Source organism: Dipodomys merriami, unplaced genomic scaffold, assembly GCF_024711535.1.
Source record: "Dipodomys merriami isolate MVZ:Mamm:240054 unplaced genomic scaffold, mDipMer1.0.p SCAF_106, whole genome shotgun sequence".
Taxonomy (NCBI): domain Eukaryota; kingdom Metazoa; phylum Chordata; class Mammalia; order Rodentia; family Heteromyidae; genus Dipodomys; species Dipodomys merriami.
The window spans coordinates 3971279-3989548 of NW_027202338.1; the positions used below are offsets into that span (position 1 = coordinate 3971279).

General features: G+C 50.0%; 2 protein-coding genes across 4 annotated transcripts; both read left to right on the forward strand.

The window, feature by feature from the left end:
- Window positions 1-1464: 1464 nt before the first annotated feature.
- LOC138814372 (C5a anaphylatoxin chemotactic receptor 1-like) lies at window positions 1465-10712 on the forward strand. 2 transcript variants are annotated; one of them, XM_070003329.1, is made up of 2 exons: window positions 1465-1495; window positions 8212-10712. In XM_070003329.1, the coding sequence occupies exon 2, from the start codon at window positions 8217-8219 to the stop codon at window positions 9324-9326; it is 1110 nt and encodes a 369-aa protein (XP_069859430.1). In that variant the 5' UTR covers window positions 1465-1495; window positions 8212-8216; the 3' UTR covers window positions 9327-10712. The 2 variants fall into 2 exon arrangements, with proteins under 2 accessions (XP_069859430.1, XP_069859431.1); XM_070003330.1 differs by having other exon boundaries at window positions 1481-1501.
- On the forward strand, window positions 1486-18161 carry LOC138814398 (C5a anaphylatoxin chemotactic receptor 2-like). 2 transcript variants are annotated; one of them, XM_070003332.1, is made up of 3 exons: window positions 1486-1495; window positions 14918-15049; window positions 16710-18161. In XM_070003332.1, exon 3 carries the CDS (start codon window positions 16725-16727, stop codon window positions 17745-17747), a length of 1023 nt encoding a protein of 340 aa, XP_069859433.1. In that variant the 5' UTR covers window positions 1486-1495; window positions 14918-15049; window positions 16710-16724; the 3' UTR covers window positions 17748-18161. The 2 variants fall into 2 exon arrangements, with proteins under 2 accessions (XP_069859433.1, XP_069859432.1); XM_070003331.1 differs by lacking the exon at window positions 1486-1495 and adding an exon at window positions 13816-14217.
- The last annotated feature ends 109 nt before the right edge of the window (window positions 18162-18270 follow it).

Consider the following 18270-nt stretch of genomic DNA (forward strand, 5'->3'; position numbering starts at 1 on the left):
GTTGACCCGGCCTATGGCTTTTCTATGGCTCCTCCATTCATTCGCGCCCCCCCTCCCCTCCCTCCCCTCCTCTCCTCCCCCCCCTCGCCCCACTGTTCCTGATATTTTTTTTAAATTTTTTTTGGGGCCGGGTCGTGGGGCCTGAACTCTGGGTCTGGGCACTGTCCCTCAGCTCTTCAGCTCAAGGCTAGTGCTCTACTACTTGAGCCACAGCACCACTTCCGGCTTTTTTCTTTTTGCTTATGTGGTGCTGAGGAATCAAACCCAGGGCCACAGGCATGCAAGGCAAGCACTCTACCACTGAGCCACCTTCCCAGCCCCTGTTCCTGATCTTTTTATGCAAGGCTAGTACTCTACCACTTGTACCTCAGTGCCAATTCTGGCTTTTTTTTTCTGAGTAGATTATTGTAGATAAAAGTCTCATGGACTTTCCTGCTGGGGCTGGCTTCAAACCACAACCCTTAGCTCTCAGCCTCTTCAGTAGCTAGAGTCACAGGTGTGAGCCACTGGCACCTGGCTTCTGGCTTCCACTATTTAATTGTTACAGACTTTTTTTTTTTTTTTTTTGTGGTTGTGGGGCTTGAACTTGGCTTGGGTGCTGTCCCTCAGCTCTTCAGCTCAAGGCCAACGCTTTACCACTTGAGCCACAGCGCCACTTCCTGTTTTCTGGTGGTTTATTGGAGATAAGGAGTCTCATGAACTTTCTTGCTCGGGCTGGCTTTGAACTGTGATCCTTAGATCTCAGCCTCCTAAGTTGCTAGGATGATAGGTGTGAGCCACTGATGCCTGGCTTTTTTTTTTTTTTTTTTTTTTTTTCGTCATGGGCCTTGAACTCTGGAGCTAGATGCTGTCCCTAAGCGTCTTTTGCTTAAGGCTAGCACTCTACCACCTGAGCTACATGACTACTTCTAGTTTTTTTTTTTTTTTTTTTTCTGTGAGTTACTGGAGATAGAGTCTCCTGGAAAGCTGGGCACCAGTGACTCAGGCCTGTAATCCTAGGTACTCAGGAGGCTGAGATCTGAGGATAGCAGTTCAAAGACAGCCCGGGAAGGAAAGTCTGTGAGACTCTTAGCCAAAAAACTGAAAATGGTGCTGTGGCTCAAGTGGTAGAGCACTAGCCTTAAGTGAAAAACCACAGGGACAGCACCCAGGCCCTGAGTTCAAGCCCCAGGATCAATTCCCCTCCCATCCCCACCCCTGCCCTCCCCCAAGAAACAAATGAAGGACTATAGGCCCAAAAAGGGGCTGAGCCTAGGCTGAGGAGGAGGGCTTGCCAGCCCCGCATGAAGCCCCAAGTCTTCCAAGATGTAGAGGACTTGTGGGTGTCATGGAGGGACCTGGCCAGGGTGCCCCATGCACAACCCAATGAGAACGCCAAGAGGAAAGCCAGTCACTTCCTCCCTTCATCCGTGTCTGCCCCTCATGCTTTAAAACCCGCAGTTTAGCTGTTGGGAGGAGCACTCGGCCATCGCAGAGCGGGAGGAGCTCCAATACCGTGAGTGTGGGTTGCACCCCTTTATTCTTTGAGGGGGCCCTAGGGAGGGAGCCCAGTGCTGTGCAGCTACCACTTGAACCACATCCATAAACCACATTTCTTTGTATTCTTTCCGAGGGAAGGATTACCGAGATTTGAACCCAGGGCCCTGTGCTTGCTAGGGAGACAGTCTACTACTTTCTAGGCAGGGTCTTGCGCTCCACCCTTGCCCTGGCCAAGTAGCCAGGACTTTAATCCTCCTATTTCTGCCTCAAGAGCCTTCAGGCTTACAATATCAAACCCAGCTTATTTTGCTTTTGACATGGGGGTCTCACTAACTGCCCAGGATGGCTTTGAATTTGAGATCCTCCTGCCTCTGCCCCTTGGGGAGCTGAGATGATGCATGTGGGTGCCTCTCTGTCTCCCTAATTCTCATTTCTCATTCTGATTCCTGCCCCCAACCCCAAGCCAGCTACCGTCTTTTTCCTAGTCTAGTCCAGGTTTGGGATCTGGGCAAGGAATAAAGTTGTGAGGAAACGGTAGAAATCATAATTGCCTTGTAGGACTGGGGCTACAGACAGTTCTCAGGGGGGAAACCCTTGAGTTACATTTCTCAAAATAAGCCGGGAGTGGTGGCTCACATGTGTAATCCCAGCTACCCAGGAAGCTGAGATCTGAGGGTCACAGTTCAGAGCCAGCCCAGGCAGACAAGTCCACAGATCATTTATCTTCAGTTAACCAACAAAAAGCCAGAAGAAGAGCTGTGACTAAAGTAGTAGAGCGCCAGCCTTGAATAGAAAAAAAAGCTCAGGGACAATGTCCAGGTTCTGAGTTACAGTTACAGGACTGGCACACACACACACACACACACACACACACACACACACACACACACACACACACACACACACACACACACACACACACACAAACATCCTCAATAATGAAGACTTATAGCACTTGGGAGGTGCCCTGGGTTCCATTCCCAGTCCTTCAAAAAGCACAGAAATCTAGAGCAATCAAAGCTTGGAGCTGGACCTACTTGCATGGGACTTCAGTCCATCTGGGCTACAGAGAAGGGAAACTCAGTTTCGGGCAGAAAGCGGGGATGACCTGGATCCTTCAGTGGTTGGTGATAGAAGCTATGTCCCTTTCTGTGTGTATGACCCCAGTTCCTGAACCCTTACCAGCTCAGCCACAGTTTTGTGTCTGTGGTTAGGAAGGCCCAAACATTGCTTCATGGAGTGAAAGAGGAAATGGCCAGGAAGGAGATTGCTCCATAACCTGAAGAATGACGCGGGCAAATGGGGCATCCAGAAGCGAGCCCTGCTGCCTGCTGCCTTTTTCTCTGCCATGAAATATTCCAATGGTAGAAAAGGCAGTCATGAGAAAAGTCACTCTTCTTCGTCCTCTGGTGTTCCCGGCATCTTGTCATGGTCCTTTTGGTTTTGTTTTGTTTTCAGTGGTGGGGCTTGAACTATGGGCCTGAGTGCTGCCCCAGAGCTCTTTTGCTTAAGGCCAGCACTCTGCCACTTGAGCCACAGCGCCACTTCTGGTTTTCAGGGTGGTTTATTGGAGATAAAAGTCTCACGGACTTTCCTGCCCGGGGTTGGTTTTGAACTGTGATCCTCAGATTTCAGCCTCCTGAGTAGCTAGGATGACAGTCGTGAGCCACCAGCACCCGGCCAGCATGACATTTTTTTTGGTTGTTGTTGGTCCTGAGACTTGAACTCAAGAGACTGGGCGCTGTCCCTGAGCTCTTTTGCTCAAGGCTAGTGCTCTACCACTTTGAGCCACTGTACCACTTTGTCATTGTCCTTAAAGGCAGCCCTGGGAACCAATCTGTGATGGAATCTTCTAGAAGTAGGTTATTGATGCCCAAGCTTTGGGAACAAAGTCAGGAGTAGCAGTTAGACATAAGAAACCCTGAGTCCAGGGCTGGGAAGGTGGCTCAGTGGTAGAGCGCTTGCCTTGCATGCATGAGGCCCTGGGTTCGATTCCTCAGCACCACATACGCAAAAAGAAAAAAGCCGGAAGTGGCGCTGTGGCTCAAGTGGTAGAGCGCTAGCCTTGAGCTGAAGAGCTGAGGGACAGCGCCCCAGGCCCAGAGTTCAGGCCCCACGACCGGACCCCCCCCCCAAAAAAAAAAAAAAAAGAAACCCTGAGTCCAGTTCAACTTCTGCCTCTATTGTGTGCCAACCATGGACATGGGCCCTTTCTGATCTCTCTCTCTCTCTCTCTCTCTCTCTCTCTCTCTCTCTCTCTCTCTCTCTCTCTCTCTCCCCTTCTCCCTCTCCCTCTCTCTCTCTCTCTCTCTCTCTCTCTCTCTCTCTCTCTCTCTCTCTCTTTCTCTGTTTCTGGTGCGTGTTACTGTGCCTGGCTTCCTTTCTGGGTGTTATTCTTTCTATCTTCCCCCACCCTTTCCTTCTTTTTTTCTTCTCATTCTCTTTTAGGCGAGGGCAATAAACTATAGTCCCTGCAAGGCAGATGACTTGACAGACACCCAGCCTTTTTTTTTTTTAATTTTTATTTATTTTTTATTGTGAAAATACTGTACAGAGGGGTTACAATTACATGGGCAAGTTTTTTTTTTTATCTTATTTTTTCCCATGAATAGCATCTAACGTTCCTAACCAGCATTTAGGGGGTACCTTCTGCATTCCAGACACCATGCAAGCACGGCTCATTTACTAACATCATGGTAAAAACAAACTAGGAGGAAAGCACAGAATCTCCATGTCTCTCCAGGGAAGTAAAGCCCTCCTTTGTGCTGACAGTATAATATTCTAGGGTGAGGTTTCACCCTTTAGGTGGTTTCCATTATTTTGTGGGTTTTTTTTTTTCTTTTTCTTTTGGCTGGTCATGGGGCCTGAACTCTGGGCCTGGGCGCTGTCCCTCAGCTCTTCAGCTCGAGGCTAGCGCTCTACCACTAGAGCCATAGCACTACATCTGGCTTTTTCTGCTTATGTGGTGCTGAGGAATCGAACCCAGGGCTTCATGCATACAAGGCAAGCAGTCTACCACTGAGGCACCTTCCCAGCCCCTATTTTGTCTTTAAGATTGTAGTTAGGTGCTGTAGTAATTCCTATCTATAGTCTAAGCTCTCAGGAGGTTGAGACAGGGCTGTTGTGAGTTCAAGTCCAGTCTGGATTACATAGCAAGACCCTAAAACAAAACAAAAACCGAGCCCAGAACAACAAAACTGTGTCTGTACCTCTATGCACATCTTTGCATCCATGACTGGGTTTCTAGATTCCAAGGTGTGAGCAATTCTCTTTAATAGATACTGCCAACAGGTTAACTTTTATTTCCCACCCCTAGAGCACAAGAGAACCTGTTCACCTAGCACTCAGCCCCGCCACTCAGGGAGCTCTTTGGCTTTTGTTACCCTTCCGTTCTCAAAGCTTGGAAAGCTTCTTTTATACTTGAAAAAAAACAAAAACAAAAACAGGCACCGGTGGCTCACACCTGTAATCCTAGCTATTCAGGGGGCTGAGATCTGAGGATTGAGGTTCAAAGCCAGCCCAGGCAGGAAAGGCTGTGAGACTCTTATCTCCAAAACACCACTCAGAAAACCAGAAAAGCGGCACTATGGTTCAAGTGGTAGAGCACTCACCTTGAGCTGAAGAGCTGAGGGACAGCGCCCAGGCCCAGAGTTAGTCTCATGGAAAAAAAAAAAAAAAGTGCCAGGCACCCTATGGCTCACACCTGTAATCCCAGCTACTCAAAAGTCTGAAATCTGATGAGTATGATTTGAAGCCATCCCAGATAGGAACATCCAGGAGACTTTTGTCTTTAATTAGCAACCAAAAAAGGCAGAAGTGGAGCAGTGGCTCAAGTGGTAGAGCACCAACCTTCAGCAAAACAGCCCAGGAACAGAGGCCTTGAGTTGAAGTCCCAGGACCCACACAAGGAAAAAAAAATGTATTTCTGGTTCTTAGTGCTAGATGTTCCATTATCAGGATTGTTTTGTTGGTCCTGGGGCTTGACCTTGGGGTCTGGGTGCTTTCCTTGAGCTCTTTTGCTCAAAGCTAGCATTCTACTACTTTGAACCACAGCAACTTGTCTGGTTTTCTGGTGGTTTATTGAAGAGTCTCACAGACTTCCCTGCCCAGATTGGCTTTGAACCTCAAATTTTAGATCTCAGCCTGAGTCGCTAGGATAACAGATATGAGTCACCAGTGCCTGGCTTTTCTATATATTTTGATGCATTTCTTTTTCTTTCTTTTTTCTTTTTCTTTTTCTTTTTTGTCTGTCCTGGGGCTTCAACTACGGGCCTGGGTGCTGTCTCTCAGCTCTTCAGCTCAGGGCAAGCGCTCTACCACTTGAACCACAGCGCCACTTCTGGTTTATTGAAGAGTTTATTGAAGAGTCTCATGGCTTTTCCTGCCTGGCTGGCTTTGAACCGCCATCCTCAGATCTCAGCCTCCTGAGTAGCTGGGATTGCTGGTGTGAGCCACCGGCTTCTGGCTATGTATTTTATATGCATTTCTTGACCTATTTATTTCTTTTTGCAATTCTTGGGTTGGATTCTAGCATCTTGTGCTTTATAACTGAGTCATATCCCTAGCCCCCCCCTTTTTTTGTGTGTCTTGTCTTAGAGACACAGTCTTGTTCATTTTGCCTTGGGCTGGCCTCCAGCTGGTGATCCTCCTCCCTCTGCCTCCCAGGGAGCTGGGATTACAGGTGGGTGCCACCATGTCCTCTTTGTCCTCTCCTTCCATACTAGATATTTGAGGACTTTGTACCCTCGGACTTGAGTGGTTCCTCTGTCTTGTTGATATTTTCCTGTTGTCTAGCTGTGCCCTGGTTGTCTGCTTCAGCCCCTCTTGCCAGAGACTTCAGTTGTTTTCTACTTCTGTTTGATTTGAGACAAGACTTCACTATGTATTTTAGATGGGCCTTGACCTCAAGATCCTCCTGCCTGGGGCTGGGAAGGTGGCTTAGTGGTAGAGTGCTTGCCTTGCATGCATGAGGCCTTGGGTTCGATTCCTCAGCACCATATAAGCAGAAAAAGCCAGAAGTAGCACTGTGGCTCAAGTGGTAGAGGGCTAGCCTTGAGCTGAAGAGCTGAGGGACAGTGCTCAGGCCCAGAGTTCAAGCCCCAATGACTGACCAAAAAAAAAAAAAGATCCTCCTACTTCAACCTCCCAGTGCTGTGATTACAAGTGTGTACTACCATACTACCATACCCCAAAACCTGGGAGTGGGGAAAACATTTGACTTGTTTACATGATGGAGAGAGGCAGGAAACCACAGAGTGAGAATCAGCACCATTTTTTTTCTGCTCTCTTGAAGTCAACAAGATCAGAAGACAGGGTGATCTCATGCCAGGAAGAACTGGTCACTTCCAGGGGCCCAGGGGAGCGAGAGGCCCTGCCCTTGGGATCTGAGTCATTCTGCAGCTCAGGCTATGGTGGACACTGGCAAAAGCGACTGCTTCCTCTTTTTCTTCTTCTTCTTCTTCTTCTTTTTTTTTTTTTTGTGTGTGTCAGTCATGGGGCCTGAACTCTGGGCCTGGGAGCTGTCCCTGAGGTCCTTTTTCTCAAGGCTAGTGTTCTATCACTTGAGCCATAGTCCCACTTCTGGCTTTTTCTGTGATTAATTGGAGTTAAGAGTCTCATAGATTTTCCTGCCTGGTCTGGCCTTGAACGTGAACCTCAAATATCAGCCTCCTGAGTAGCTGGAATTTCAGGTGTGAGCCACTAGCACTCAGCTTAAAAGTAATTTCAGGAAAGTCCATGAGACTCTTTTTTTTTTTTTTTTTTCATGAGACTCTTATCTCCAATGAATCACTCAGGAAACTGGAAGTGGCACTGTGGCTCAAGTGGTAGAGTGCTCACCTTGAGCTGAAGAGCTGAGGGACAGGGCTGGGAAGGTGGCTCAGTGGTAGAGTGCTTGCCTTGCATGCCTGAGGCCCTGGGTTTTCAATTCCTCAGCACCACATAAGCAAAAAGAAAAAAGCCAAAAGTGGCGCTGTGGCTCAAGTGGTAGAGCGCTAGCCTTGAGCTGAGGAGCTGAGAGACAGCGCCCAGGCCCAGAGCTCAGGCCCCACGACTGACCCCCCCCCAAAAAAAAGAGCTGAGGGACAGCGCCCAGGCCCAGAGTTCAAGCCCCATGATTCATCATAAAAAAAGTGAATTCTTGTGGCCCTTCCAGGGGACGCTGATTTCTCAGGCGGAACCTCCCTGAGGGGACATGGGGTGCCCCAGGGGGTGGGGGCCCATGGGGGTAGGTCATGGGCTAGTTACTAAAGGAAATGTTTCGACATGTTAAATTTCCCTTTTGAAATGTTTTCAAAGTTACAGAAAAGTGGGAACCAGGGCCAGGTGTGAGCGGCTCACGCCTGTAATCCCAGCCACTTAGGAGGCTGAGATCTGAAGATGATGATTCAAAGCCAGCCTGGGGAAGGAAAGTCTGTGAGACTCTTATCTCCAATAAACCACCCAAAAGCCAGAAGTGGGGCTGGAAGGTGGCTTAGTGGTAGAGTGCTTCTCTAGCATGCCTGAAGCCCTGGGTTCAATTCCTCAGTAGCACATACACAGAAAAAGCCAGAAGTGGTGCTGTGGCTCAAGTGGTAGAGTACTATCCATAAGCTAACACAGCGCAGGGACAGTGCCCAGGCCCTGAGTTCAAACCTCAGGATCATCACATTGTAATAATAGTAATAATAATAATCCATGAGGAACACTTGCTGACTAGGAGTCTGGGAGCTGAGAATGTGTTTAACCCCATAGGTCCCATGGCCAACGAGAACTTTAAGAACAACGACTATGATTACCCTGATTACTCTGATTACTCCAATCACTCCAATTACTCCAATTACTCAAAAGAGACCTGGGACCCCAATGTCCCTGTGGATGGCACCTCTGCCCACCACTACCCTGCCGACATCCTTGCCCTCATCATCTACACTCTGGTCTTCCTGGTGGGAGTGCCGGGCAATGCCCTGGTCATCTGGGTGACCGCCTTCGACCTCAGGCGCCTTGTCAATGCCATTTGGTTTTTCAACCTGGCGGTGGCCGACCTCACATCCTGCCTGGCTCTGCCTGTCTTGTTTGCCACGATCGTGAACAAAGGCGTATGGCCCTTCAAGGACTCCGCCTTTGAGGATGCCAGCTGCCACATCCTGCCATCCCTCATTTTGCTCAACATGTATGCCAGTATCCTGCTCTTGGTGACCATCAGCGCCGACCGCTTCCTCTTGGTGTTTAACCCCATCTGGTGCCAGAACTTCCGCCGGGCCAGCAGAGCTTGGATGGCCTGTGCCGTGGCCTGGGGTTTAGCCTTCCTGATGAGCATCCCTTCCTTCCTGTACCGCAAGATCCATCGGGACCCTTTCTCAGACAGAAGTGTCGTCTGTGGCGTCGACTACATGGAGGGCGGTGTTGTCAAGGAGAGGACGGTGGCCATCCTGCGCCTCCTCCTCGGCTTCGTGCTGCCTCTGATAGTACTCACCATCTGCTACACCTTCCTGCTGCTCCGGACCTGGAGCCGCAAGGCCACGCGCTCGCCCAAGACTCTCAAGGTGGTAGTGGCTGTGGTGACCAGCTTCTTCGTCCTCTGGCTGCCGTACCAGGTGACCGGGCTCATACTGGGTTGGCTGAACCCCTTGTCGCCCTATTTCAACCAGGTCTCCAAGCTGGACCCCCTGTGCATCTCCATCGCCTATGTCAACTGCTGCGTGAACCCTATTATTTACGTGGTGGCCGGCTGGGACTTTCTGTTCCGGCTCCGCAAGTCACTCCACACTGTCCTCCGCAACGTGTTGACCGAAGAGTCCCTAGCCAGGGACAAGTCCTGCACACGCTCCACGCTGGACACCTTGTCCCAGAAAACCAGTGCTGTTTGAGGCCTGGACTTCCTGGCTTCCATGAGCACACCATAGTCCCCTCCCTTCCTTTCCAGCCAACTGGCTTTCCCCTCAACCGTTTTTTGGCGGTCTTGGAGTTTGAACTCAGGGCCTCATGCTTGCTAGGCAGCAGCTTTACTACTTGAGCCACACCTCCCACCCTTTTTTCTTGCATTGTTTAGTTTTGAGATAGGATCTTACTTTTATGCCCCCGTGTATGCTTGGACCATGATCCTCCTTTTTTTTTTTTTTTTTCTCCTCTTGGTGAGATGGCATCTTTCAGACTTTTCTGTCTTAGATGGCCTAGAACCATGGTCCTCTTGCTCTCCCAAGAAGCTGGGAGGACAGGAGAGAATCACTGGTGTCTGGTTTATTCTGTTCTTTCTTTCTTTCTTTCTTTCTTTCTTTCTTTCTTTCTTTCTTTCTATCTTTCTTTCTTTCTTTCTTTCTTTCTTTCTTTCTTTCTTTCATCTGTGTGTGTGTGTGTGTGTGTGTGTGTGTGTGTGTGTGTGTGTGTGTGTGTGTGTGTGTGTGTGTGTGTGTGTGTTGGTCCTGGGGCTTAAACTCAGGACCAGGTGCTAAATACTGTTCCTGAGCTTTTTTTTTTCTCTCAACACTGGTGTTCTACCCCTTAAGCCATAGGTCTCCTTATGGCTTTTTGATGACTAATTGGAGATAAGAGTCTGACAGAGGGCTGGGAATGTATCTTAGTGGGAGAGTGCTTGCTTAGCATGTATGAAGCCCTGGGTTCGATTCCTCAGTACCATATACACAGAAAAAGCTGGAAATCAGCTGGGCACTGGTGGCTTACACCTGTCATCTTAGCTACTCAGGAGGCTGAGATCTGAGGATCGCGGTTCAGAGCCAGCCTGGGCAGGAAAGTCCATGAAACTCTTATCTCCAATAAAGTTCCAGGAAACCGGAAGTGCCATTGTAGCTCAAGTGCTAGAGCACTTGCCTTGAGCTGAAGAGTGCAAGGACAGCACCCAAACCCAGAGTTCAAGCCCCATGGCCTAAAAAAAAAAGAAAAAAAAAGCTGGAAATGGTGCTGTGGCTCAAGTGGTAGAGCACTAGCCATGAGCAAAAGAAGCTCAGGGACAGTGCCAAGGCCATGAGTTCAAGCCCTGGGACTGGCAAAAAAAAAAGTATCACATAGTTTTCTTCTCATGCTGGCTTTGAACCACAATCTTCAGATCTCAGCCTCCTGAGTAGCTAGGATGACAGGTATGAGCCACCAGCACCTGCTCTCTTTTTCTTTTTTTTTCCTTGTTTTTCTTGTTTTTGTCATACTAGAGATTAAATCCAAGGCCTCTTCCACAATAGGTTAACATGCTCTTCAACTTGAGCCATGTCCCCATATCTTTTTTTTTTTTTTTGGTGACCGCATCTCACTAACTTTTCCAGGTCTGGCTTTGAACTCACAATCCTCCCATCCCCACCTCTTGAGTAGTAGAGATTGCAACCTTGTGCCACTAGGCCTAAATGGCTTGCTTTTCAAAGACCATCTCTGCCTTGAATCTGCAGTCCTCAAAGTGTCACCTCCTCCAGGAAGACCCCCTCTGTCCCCCCTTCCATTCTTTCTCACTCAACCTTAGTTCCCAGCCACCATTGCCTTTGCTTGGCACGAGGACTAAGTAGATGGTGAGTCCATGCTTTCCCCAAGCCCATTCAGGAGGGAGGTGCTGGACCCCAAGAGCTGGGTCCTACCAACCCTTTCTAGAAACACTTAGCCAAGTTGGAGCTGCCAGCCTCATACCACAGGGCAGGTTCTGGAAGTGGGAGATGAGATCTGTGCTAGGTTATCAAGTTTGAAAGGGGAAGTGGTGGGAGAGGAAGGGCTTGGCTGCTTTAGTTGTGTCAGGTCACATGCCTCCTTCCCTGCCTGCAGCCTTCCACACGCTCAGTTTCTGTCACCCCTCTGTCCCTCACCCTCGGTCCTCACCCATGCCCTTGGTGGGGGGGGGCCTTCCATCCATGCCAAGGTACATCACATGTACCTGGGAAGGCGTGACTCTGGATGCCAGCACTCTACTAGCAATGCAGTGTGACTTTGTATTTGCCGGAGGGAAAGTGAGAGACACAAAAAGTCTGAATGGTGGTGCATGCCTGTAGTCCCAGCTACTAGGGGAGGAGGAGACAAGAAAATCAGAAGTTGGAGGCCAGTGGGGCAAAGGTAGCAAGACGTGTCAAGAAAAAAAAATAGAATGTCAACAAAAGAACAGGGGCTGGGAATGTGGTCTAGTGGTAGAGTGCTTGCCTTGCATGCATGAAGCTCCTGGTTTGATTCCTCAGTACCACATGAAAAAAAAAAAAAAAAGCCAGAAGTGGCGCTGTGGCTCAAGTGGTAGAGCACTAGCCTTGAGCAAATGAAGCTCAAGCTGGACAGTGCCCAGGCCCTGGGTTCAAGCCCTGGGACTGGCAAAAAAAAAAAGAACGGGGAATGTGGTTCAGTTGAGTGCTGGCAGAGCACTTGCCTAGCAAGGGTGAAGCCCTGAGTTCCAGACAGACAGACAAATTGCACACTGCGTGTGGCCAGCAGTTACTGTGTGAAGACCTCAGGATACACTGCTTCGCCTGACATTTACAACTTCTACAGAATCTTAAAATCTCAGAAATACTTCTGGCCCTCCAAGGATCTGGTGTGAGGGAACATTCTAGAATCCTGTGATCAACAGGTCTTGTAGACCACAGTGAAGGATCACAGGATCCAGTGTCCTTAAGTATCTGTCATCCTAACTCTAGCTTTTTGATCTTTGAGAGTAGCCATTAGACAATCTGGCCCACTGTTCCATTGTTTGTTTGTTTTGTTAATAAAGCTTTATTGGCACATAGTCATGTCCATTCATATAGCTGCGTTCATGCTACTGGAGATGTGTGTTGAAAATACTTACTTTGCCGGGCACCAGTGGTTCACGCCTGTAATCCTAGCTACTCAGGAGGCTGAGATCTGGGGATCACGGTTTAAAGCCAGCCCGGGCAGGAAAGACTGTGAGACGCCTATCTCCAATAAACCACTAGAAAACCGGAAGTGGCACTGTAGCTCAAGTGGTAGAGCACTTGCCTTGAGCTGAAGAGCTGAGGGACAGCGCCCAGGCCCAGAGTTCAAGCCCCATGACCAACAACAAAAAAATTAAATTAAAAAAATAAAAAATTTAAATACTTACTTTCTCTTCATAGAAAAGCTTGCGATGGTTTAAATATGTCCCACCCGAAACCCGGATGTAATATAATCCTACCATGTGGTAGAAAGAGGTAGAACCTTGATCTCTGTATGTGCAGGTGGGACTTCTGGGGACTTTTGAAGGCTCAGTCAGAAGGGAAGGGCCCTCCTTGGATGACAGCCTGGCATTGTACAAAAAGGAGACTGGAGTTTGCTCTGTTTTGGCATGTGTTTAGACTTTCCTGTCCAGGCTGGCTTTGAACCATGATCCTTAGATCTCAGCCTCCTGAGCTGAGATCTCCACTCACAAGAAAGCCCTCAGCAGACACAGCTCCTCAACCTTGGACTTCCTTCCCAACTGCACCACGCTGAGCTGAATAAACCCACAACAATAGAAACCACACGGAGACACTGATCCTTGGTCTAAATATTCAAACACTTATGATAGTGCTGTGTTGTTTTTTTTTTTTAAATAAATCTCCCTCAATAATGTCCTACTGTGTAACCTAGGCTGGCCTTGAACTTATGATCCTCTGTCTCTGCCTCAGGAGTTCTGGGATTACAATCATGCACCAACACCCCCAGCTTGAGTGTGTGAAATTTAAGAATGTCTATTCTGCCAGGCGTTGGCGGCTCACACCTGTCAACCTAGCTACTCAGGAGGCTGAGATTTGAGGATCACTGTTTAAAGCTAGCCCAGGCAGGAACGTCTGTGAGGCTCTTACCCCCCATGAACCACCAAAAAACAGGAAGTGGTGCTGTGGCTCAAGCACTAGCCCACAATTGACCCTCGGCCCCCCCAAAAAGAATATATTCTACCACCTCCTCCACCTCCTCCTCTTCTTCCTCCTCCCTCCTCCTCCATCATTTACCAAACACATCCACAGCACACACAGATTGAAAGCTGAGGTCCAGGGAGGGGGGTAGGACTTAGGTTTTGTTTTTCCTGGGGGCCTTAGGCTCTTTTCTCAGCTGGACTTTTGGACCTTTTGTGCAGAGACAGAGGAGTTGGGGGGGGGGAGGCAGTAAGCAGTTGGCGATTGTCCCAGACTTCAGGGGACCCAGTTGGGGCTGAGACTTCCAGGTCCTGAAGTTAAACCACAGGCGGGCTGGCTTCCAGGGCATGGGAAATCTTGGCTCTAGGGCTGGGATGCAGGTCAGCCCGCCGGCCCTTCAGGCTATGCTAACTTTACTTTGGCAGCCAGTAATTTTGGGATGTGTGAGTCACGAGAGAAGACAGGAAAACCACGCCCTGGAGTGGGCAGAGCCCTCCCCTCAACCCCCACCCCCGCGCCTGGCCCCCAGTTCTTGACAGTTCACTAGGATAGCAGCACCCAGAAAATCTAGCGGAAGCCCAGCAAATCGGGCAGAAAAGTCATGAGGTTTTTATCTCCAGTGAGTGTTTGCCTATCTGTGGCAGACAAACCTTGGGGTTAGTTCCAGCTGGGGCTGGCAGGGTTGGTACTGTCTGGGTTAGATGATCCTGTTCCTTAAGAAAGCCTTGCCAGGGAGAAGGCACAGACTGATACATTCCTGTGTACAGCAAGTTCCTGGATTACACTCAGGAAGTGCTGGGCAGGGTGGAGTCTGGGATGGTGGCTGCGTGATAAACCGGTGGAGACGCAACCTGCCTGCCCCGCAGCCTGCCTGCCCAGTCTGGAGCTCCAGGTGCTGTCCAGGCTGTACCTTTCCATCTCTGCCTCACCCACAGGTCCATTCCCTGGCTGCAAGGTAGGTACAAGCTTTCCCACACTCAAATCCAAGCCCAGAGATGATAGGCTATTTGCCAGAAAGTCACACAGCAGGTGGAGCAACCTTTCTACAACCTGCAACTAGTTTCCACTTTAGGGATGAAACAAATCTATAACCATTCCACACGTTAAAATAAAAAAATTCCAATGGGCTGGGAAGGTGGCTCAGTGGTAGAATGCTTGCCTCACATGCATGAGGCCCTGGGTTCGATTCCTCAACACCACTTAAGCAGAAAAAGCCAGAAATGGCACTGTGGCTCAAGTGGTAGAGAGCTGGCCTTGAGCTGAAGAGCTGAGGGACAGAGCCCAGGCCCAGAGTTCAGGCCCCGCGACTGACAAAAATAAAAAGCCCCCAAACAAAAAAAAGTGTGGCTTTAGTGGTAGAGCACCTGCTTAGCAAATGCAAGGATCAAGGTTTGATCTTCAGTACCACAAGAAAAACAAAAAAATAAGGCATGGGGTTTGGGGGTTTCTTGGGCATAAGGCCTGTCCCAACTTCCTCTGCCCTTCCTGTTGGCTCAGCCTTAGAGCTTGGGACAGGGCCTGCTAACCCACAGTGAGCAGCCCAGAGTGGCCGGGTCTTGTGCCCTGTCACTTCGCCCTTCCTCCTGTCCTAGCTACAATTTACCTACTTGAGCCTCTACTTAGTGTCATGTGATCAACCTTGTCATCTCTTTGAGGACTTGCCAAACTGGAGAGGCAGGTTCACGGGACAAGTCAAACTTCAGAGGAAAGTGGACAGAGAGACAGCCAGCTGGGACTAACACAGTGCCAAGTGAAGCTCAATCCTCTACTTTGCTGAGTGACCTCTGGTGAGTTCTCCACCTTCTGTAGGCTTCTGTCTGTGTCTTCATATGAGTGTGTGTGTGTGGGGGGGGGAAGGGGTTAATAATACAGGATCAGCTGTAATCTAGTAACTACTCAGGGGGCTGAGATCTGAGGATAACAGTTCAAAGCCAGCCTGGGGTGGAAACTCAGTGAAGTGAGAGTTTGATCTCCAATGAACCACCAGAAAACCAGAAGTGGTGCTGTGGCTCAAGTGGTAGAGCGTTCACCTTGAGCTGAAGAGTGCAGGGACAGCACCCAAGCCCAGAATTCAAGCCCTACAACTGACAAAAAAAAAAAAAAAAAAAGTACAGAATCAAAACTAGAGTGTGAGGCTGGGTGCTAGTGGTTCACCCCTTAATCTTAGCTACTCAGGAGGCTGAGATCTGAGGATCACTGTTAGAAGCCAGACAGGGTGGGGCTGGGAAGGTGGCTCAGTGGTAGAGTACTTGCCTCACATGCATGAAGCCCTGGGTTAGATTCCTCAGCACCACATAAGTGGAAAAAGCGGGAAGTGGCGCTGTGGCTCAAGTGGTAGAGTGCTAGCCTTGAGCTGAAGAGCTGAGGGACAGCGCCCAGGCCCAGAGTTCAGGCCCCATGACCAGCAAAAAAATAAAGACCAACCCTTTGGGCTGGGAAGGTGGCTCAGTGGTAGAGTGCTTGCATGCATGAGGGCCTGGGTTCGATTCCTCAGCACCACATAAGCAGAAAAAGCTGGAAGTGGCACTGTGGCTCAAGTGGTAGAAGCACTAGCCTTGAGCTGAAGAGCTGAGGGACAGCGCCCAGACCCAGAGTTCAAGCCCCATGATCGACAACAAAAAAAAAAAAAAAGAAGAAGCCAGACAGGGCCGGAAAGTCGGTGAGACTCTTATCTCCAATAAACTACCCAAAACTCAGAAATGGAGCTCTGGCTCAAGTGACACAGAGCTAGCCTTGAGCAAAAGAAACTCAGGGACAATGTCCAGGCCCTGAGTTTAAGCCCCAGGACCTGCTAAACAAAAACAAAAACAAAACAATAGTAATAGGAAACCCTAGAGTATTGAAGCCCATAGCTCCAATGACTCAGGAGGCAGAAGGTCAGGAGGATAGAGGTTTGAGGCCGGCTCAGGCAAAAAAGAAAGTTCACAAGAACACTCCCCACTGCCAATCTCAACCAATAAATAGCTGAGCGGGGTGAAGTGTGCCAGTCATCTCTGGAAGTGTGAATAGGAGGATCATGATCTGATGTAAAACCAAACCAAACAAACAAACAAACAAGCAAGCTAGGCATTGGTGGTTCACTGTCATCCGTCATCTAAGCTACATAGGAGGCTGAAATCTGAGGATCATGCTTCAAAGCCAGCCTGGGAAGGAAAGTCCATGAGACTCATCTCCAGTGAACCACCAGAAAACCGGAAGTGGTGCTGTAGTTCAAGTGGTAGAGCCCTAGCCTTGAGCTGAAGAGCTCAGGGACAGCGCCCAGGCCCAGAGTTCAAGCCCCACAACTGACAAAAAAAAATCATGGGTCAAAAGGGATGAGAGTGTGGCTCAAATGGTAGAGCGCCTGCCAGACCGGGGCAAGGCCCTAAGTTCAAAACCCAGGGCTGGCACCAAAACTAAAGGAGGAGGAAGGAATTGTCATTGAGTGTCCCGCTGCGTCTCCCCCAGGTGTGGACAGCCAGGATGGAGAACGACTCTCTCAGCTTCGACATCCAATACGGGGACTACAGTGACCTCCCGGATGTCCTTGTGGACTGTCCCGACGGTGCCTGCCTCCTCTCTCCCAGCGTCCTCCATGTGGCTCCACTGGTCCTCTACGCGGCCATCTTCTTTCTGGGGATGCCAGGCAATGCCATGGTGGCATGGGTGGCCGGGAAAGAGGCGGGCCGCAGGGCATGGGCTGCGTGGTTCGTGCACCTGGCGGTGGCTGACCTGCTGTGCTGCCTGTCCCTCCCCGTCCTGGCCGTGCCGATGGCACGGCAGGGACACTGGCCGTACGGGGCGCTGGGCTGTCGCCTGCTGCCCTCGGCCATCCTGCTGTCCATGTATGCCAGTGTCCTGCTGCTGGCTGCGCTAAGCGGGGACCTCTGTCTCATGGCTCTGAGGCTCCCCTGGTGGGTGGTGGCTTGGCGGAGTCGAGGGGTGCAGGTGGCTCGGGGGGCGGCTTGGATGCTGGCCTTGCTGCTGACCGTCCCCTCAGCTGTCTACCGCCGCCTGCACCAGGAGGCCTTCCCCTCCCGGCTGGCCTGTGTGGTGGATTATGGTGGCTCGGTCACAACCGAGGTCCTGATCAATGCCAACCGGTTCCTGTTTGGTTTCCTGGGCCCACTGGTGTTCGTGGTGGGCTGTCACAGCGTGCTCCTGAGCCGTGTCGCCCCGCGTCACTGGCCGCTGAGTATGGCGGTCATAGTGGGGTTTTTTGTCTGCTGGGCTCCCTACCACTTCCTAGGGGTGGTACTGACCGTGGCTGCTCCAAACTCTGTGCTCCTGTTCCGAGCTCTGAGTGCTGAGCCCTTGGTTGTGGGCCTGGCCCTGGCTCACAGCTGTCTCAACCCTATTATCTTCCTGTACTTTGGGCGCGCTCAGTTGTGCAGATCCCTGCCGGCTGCCTGTCGGCAGGCTCTGAGGGAATCCCAGGACAAGGAAGAAAGCTCCACTAGCAAAGCAGCCACCAGCCATGACTTCATGTCTGAGATGGAGGTGTAAGCAAGAGGGATGCGGGGGTTAAATCTCCGAGCTCTCATTTTATATGGAATAGCTAGCTTCAGGGATAATTGGATCTAGGTGCTCATTGATGTCTTGATTTCATTCCTCCCTTGACCAACATTCATTATGTACGTGCTAGGTGTGAGGCTTTAATAGAGTAGGTACGGGTACTCAGCCTCCAGAAGCCAAATATAGCAGGGCAAAGATTCCCCTGGAAGCCTCCCAAAGGAACAAAGACTGTCTGACCTTTGACCTCTAATGGCCAAAACTATAAGAGAATACATATTGTTTCAAATCACTACATTCCGGGGTCTGTGGTCATTTGTTACAGCACAAGAACCCAGAGGCCATGTTCTGTCCATGCCCATCTAAGCTGATACCCTCACCCGCACTGACCATCTACGCCATCCACTGGACAAGCACGAGCTCCTGTGACTTTCCACATTAAAAAATGTTTTTGTTTTTTTTTTGGGGTCCGGTCGTGGGGCCGTTCTGAACTCTGGGCCTGGGCGCTGTCCTTCAG

Bases quoted from the DNA above. Each gene is read 5' to 3' on its own strand.
- LOC138814398 (XM_070003332.1), top strand. From the start codon at position 16,725: ATGGAGAACGACTCTCTCAGCTTCGACATCCAATACGGGGACTACAGT.
- LOC138814372 (XM_070003329.1), top strand. From the start codon at position 8,217: ATGGCCAACGAGAACTTTAAGAACAACGACTATGATTACCCTGATTAC.